This window comes from Anarrhichthys ocellatus, unplaced genomic scaffold, assembly GCF_004355925.1.
Source record: "Anarrhichthys ocellatus isolate YVR2014 unplaced genomic scaffold, GSC_Weel_1.0 scaffold23, whole genome shotgun sequence".
Taxonomy (NCBI): Eukaryota; Metazoa; Chordata; class Actinopteri; order Perciformes; family Anarhichadidae; genus Anarrhichthys; species Anarrhichthys ocellatus.
The window spans coordinates 3,522,931-3,528,151 of NW_022280053.1; the positions used below are offsets into that span (position 1 = coordinate 3,522,931).

General features: G+C 39.1%; 1 protein-coding gene across 2 annotated transcripts in view; it reads right to left on the reverse strand.

Annotated features, from left to right (window-relative positions):
• LOC116390320 (mediator of RNA polymerase II transcription subunit 13-like) overlaps positions 1-5,221 on the reverse strand; it is a 69,113-nt gene that overhangs the window by 24,011 nt on the left and 39,881 nt on the right. For both annotated transcript variants that reach the window (XM_031859841.1, XM_031859840.1), the window contains exon 3: positions 4,183-4,267. In XM_031859841.1, coding sequence (XP_031715701.1) covers positions 4,183-4,267 — 85 coding nt within the window. The remainder of the gene's footprint in view (positions 1-4,182; positions 4,268-5,221) is intronic.

A 5,221-nucleotide genomic window follows, 5' to 3' on the forward strand; every position in this document is an offset into this window, starting at 1 on the left:
AAGAAGAAGAAGAAGAAGAAGAAGAAGAAGAAGAAGAAGAAGAAGAAAAAGAAAAAGAAAAAGAAAAAGAAGAAGAAGAAGAAGAAGGAGAAGCCAACAGAGGAGAGGAAGAAAGTTATTCATCAAACAAGGAAAAAAAGAGCCGGGAAATGGTTTAACATCTTGTATAATGCACCTCCACATATGAATCATGCAACAAGTAGTATTCTTGAGAGGCTCAGAGAGGTTTTGATTCAACCCAATGTTGATTTTGTATGCTTCTGGTGGTGTTTTATAGGATTTCATTACAATACAGACTATTTATCAATGACAGCTTCCACAATATCAGGCCTTAAAGCCTCAGCTTATATGAGTAGAAACTGTTTAACGTTGTTTTATATCTCGTTGACCTGAGATAAGTTAATCTTTTTATCTAGCGCAAAAAAATAAGCCACAACACATGCATTAAACAGAATCATTTTGAACTTTAACTTTGGCTATTTTGCCTGTTATGGTTAGAGTGGTTTTATGACTTCACTTATTATTCAAAAACTGCAGCAGACCGTCCCTCTATAGTTCAGTGCATAGCAGTGTTGTAGTCAAGGCCACCTAAACCAGAGCAAGTGGTGATCAGGACCCGAGTGTATAAGACAGAGACAACCCTTTGACGGGTTGCGACCAAGTCAATATACAAACACTATTTAATCAACTTTATTGTCCCCATAGGGACATTTGCCTTGGACTCAATGCTGCACACATGATATGAGACACAACATGTCGTCTTATCATTATAGCTGCCTCCATAGTAGTAAAAATAAAACAGACAAACAAAGAACATGTACCACAGCACATAACAACCACACATTAGAACAAGCAACATATTGCACGACCCCTCGCATCATACCACGAAGCTATCGTATGACCCCTGCAGCCTCAAGCAACATTATTTACATCTTTATTGAGGTAGGCACAAATGAGTCAAGACCAGACCAGTGCTGGATGTATGCATGCATGTATGTATAAGTGATGAAATGTCCTGATAAAATAAGCAAAAGGTAATGCAGAGGTGACTTGTATGTGTGGGAATTTCCCTTTGTGTTGTATGAGCCATAACAGTAATGATGTTAATAAATAAAGCAGGCAATGCACAGGCAGTTTAGTGACGCCCCCGCAGTTGTGGTCTTAAAACAAGAGTCCTCTTTCTATGAGACAAGACCGAGTTAAAATGCGGATGTTTCCAAAACGAGACTGAGACAGAGACCTTCAAAAAGTGTTCTCAAGACCCAGACGGATCTTCAGTGCTATAATACTGGTGCAAAGGAAAAGGAAAGGTAATCTTCTGCTAATCTGATTTGCCCCAAAGTGGTGTGCACTTTAACACATAGCTTTCCAAAATCCTTTCCTCTCGTCATATCAAAATTTTGATCACATCAAACAGTTCAGTCATGCTCCCTATTTGGCTATCCCACCATCTGTGCACTTCTTCACCTCGTGTCGGCCTCCTTTCAGAGACAAAACTCAGCGCTCTAAGAACTTTGACTCGTCTCTGTGTGCAGGTGCCAGTGAATTCCCTGCTGGATCCTCTGACCCGCGTCAAGGAATTACAAAAATGATTTTATGGACTCCTCTGCACTCAGCTGAGCTGAGCTATCCAAAGCTTTTAGCCTGCAGCTCTACCATCTTTGGTACAGTCTTATCGACCCCAAACAATTAATTTTAGAAGAACATTAACAAAGAAACTGTACTTAAATTGGATTGGTTACATCATGGCAGATACCCAAACCGCCTAATAAAAGGTCAGTGTGTCTGATATCAATTTGGTGTATCGGATCTATGTGCATGGTCACGTCACTGGAGCCCTTACAGAGAATATACTGTGAGGGTCAACAGTGCATTATTTCCACGGAGCAACTACCGTGAGGAAATGCTGAAGCTAATGCTGAAAAGCCTCAAGATACAGCTGCTTCAAATACGGGCTCTAAAAAATTATCTTGATGATATGATATTAGGATTATGATATCAGGCTCTTAAAGGAAAATGTTGCTTCTTCTATTGCATGGCTCGTTGTAGACTCATCTATCTTAAACCTGCCTTTTTTAGGCCACATTGAGGCCTCACAAAAATCTGTTACCAAAACATTGACATAATACCACCATATGAAGTTGATACGGAGGACAAATACTTTTTACTTTACTTATCCAGCTGACAAAAAGCTACATTTGCATCCATTTGGAGTTTCCTCTCTTCATAACTCTGTTTTGGTCTCCACTGACTTGCTGACTTTGTCTGCAGTGTGCGGTGTGTTTTTCAGCTATAAGCAGTGTGGAGATGAAGCTGATGAGAACAGCAACACTGAACCAAAAGAGCAGTAGAGTTGTGTGCCATAAAACCAAAAACAAGAAGCTAAACAACACTGAGGAACTGCACAATTGGGAGATAATTCTCTGTGAAATTCAGCATGTGTGCTTGATTGACAGGCGTCTCAAGCTACCACACTTGATTGAGCTGTTCATTTTCTGACCACAGTCGAACTCAAGCTTCAGAGCACACTTTTAGAAACCTATTAGCAAAGCCTTGCCCTTGTTTTTCTCTCATTGAATTACTTCCTATAGTATAGCACTTTCAAATGTATTGACAATATATATAGTTTAGGGTAATTTGACTGATCTATATATCTTTTATTTCTGTCCCGCTCCAAACCTCACATTGACAACAATATGCTAAAACGTTGGAGATGTATTATGTTATTTCCTGAAAATGTCAAAAATAATAAATGTCAAAAGGAAGTCTAGTCCTCGGAGCATCGACTGACTAATTCAGCCGTCGTACAAAACCTTCCCAGTTAGTACATGAAGTTGTACTCATACTCAATGTACTTTGTACAGTAGTTCTTAACATTAGTCTTCTGTAGGTGTTGTTTTTTCGCTGCTTGATTTAATGAATTATTCATGTTTTCTTTATTTGTAATTGTTTGCTTAAAACTCTATTAATTTGAAGAAAAACTAAATAGTTCTTAATTTCTGTAAATAATTAAATATTAGTAATAACAGTCAGTGACAGAGGTCGATTTTGTCTGAACGATATGAAAGAGAAAGTGGAAATGATCCATCCTGTATTGAAATAGTGAGCTATAAAAGGAGTTAGCTTCAAGGTAATAGGAAGGTTAATTCAACCTGCCCCCTATGATGATCACTGATGCTTAACTTAATAGAGAGCAAATATGTGCTGCTTCATTTAACAGATGGCTCTGACTCAGAAAGGAGAGCTTTGGGTACTTGAGCAAGTGATTCAGCGCTCAGATTATAATTTCATTAAGGTGAAGCTGCTGGGAGAAAACTCAAACTGCCTGTCAATACGACACAAAGTTCCTTTGTTTGGTGATTTTTGTATTTAATTCAAAAGGACATTCTTGTTCATTTCAGAGACAAAAGTTACTTTCAGAGTACACAATTAATTACTGATGATTTTAATGTTTATTATACTATATAACAAATAATTAGCTAGTTCCTAAAGTCTTTTTGAGTAAGTGAAAGAGTGCTAAATACATTTCACTCATTATTCTTGTTGATAATATTGTGCATATGGGTGCTTTAGTCATCCTGAAGGAAAACTCACTTCCTACACATCATCATCGTCTCTCTGAATCAAACCTTTCCTGCACCGAAAACTACATCCTACTTTCAGCTATTGTAATTTTATTAAATGAGTGCAAACTGATATTTCTTTACTTACTTTAACTTCCTTATTTAGCATGTATAAACTCTTTATTAACACTATAGCACAAAATAAACCTTTGATAAATGTATTATATCACCCGATTATGCAGCTATACGCAGCTATAAAGACATTTAATGTGTTTATTAATGTACAGCATTTGTCATGTTTTATATCATTACAATTGTGTTTTCTTATATTGTCCCTCGATATCTGTTTATACAGCAGCCTCCACTTGTTGGTGCCCAGACGAGGCCTTGTAGCTTTTATTAATACATTAATAAAAATGAGATCGGCTTACAACTACATCATAGTGTGTTGTATACACATATATACATACTATTTATTATATGCTGTTTATAAATGCTAAATGGAGCTGCAAAAACTTCATAATACTGCAAGTTATATACTCCATAAAATATTTTATATTCGATATAACAATGCCAGTTATGCAACTTGTATTCATATTTTATGGACGTCGTTCTTTACCTTTCCAGCAGGTTGTGTATGGCCTTGAACAGGAGGGTCCTGCACTCGTAGGACAGCCCGCACTCCCAGAGTCCCTCCTCAGCCACTGGAAGAAAAGGAGAACACAGTCATGAAATTATAAATCTCACTATTTCATTATCTCGACAATAAAGAAAGTAATGGTATTTTCTGTGACAGCGAAACATCTGCAAGCACCAGCTTGAGGATAATAAACAACACATGATTCAGCGTTTAACTGCATGTGTTTATAGCCCACTCTGTCAAAACATGCTGCATGTGCTGATGAGAAAACCTGCACATTATATGAGAAATTACACTGGAGATGAAGTTGTCTCTGTGTGCGTGTGTGTGTGTGTGTGTTTGTGTGTGTGTTGGCAGAGTGTGCTTGGCTGTACAGCTGTCAGGTTGGCTGCAGCGACAGCCCAGTCAAACCCCATGCAGTTGTCAACAGCAGTTAGCTGGAGAGCGAGCGTGGCTGTATCTGTGCAGGCTGACACACATGCTTGCGTGCTCGGGTTTGTACACGCATACAGAGTTTGAACTCAACCCCCTTTATTTTCAGGGAATATACGGACAGCTGGAGACAAAACGTGGTCAGCTGCACTTTGCCCAAGCTTTTGACATCTCCGCAGCCAGTTCACATGTGTCAGATGTGTTGTGAACAATTGAGTGCCCTCTTGATTTCTTTAACCCCCTCGACACCAACCCCCAATACCCTTGTCCCAAAAAGAACACACACACACACACACGCACACACACACACAGCGGCCGGTTAACAGTGTTTCTCTTTGTTCTTTGCCATATACCTGCAGGGCTCCTGGAAGAACTGGAGGATTGTGGGTGGGTGTTGTGTTTGCTTATAGGGTGGTGGCAAATAAACCAAGCATCACAGAAATACACAAGAAAAAAGCAAAGAGAGACAGAGGCAGATCGCCTGGGGGATGGGTGGCATAAACCCCAGTAGAGGTTTTCTCTTTCTCTTCCCTCATTTGGTGTGTGTGTGTGTGTGTGTGTGTGTGTGTGTGTGTGTGTGTGTGTG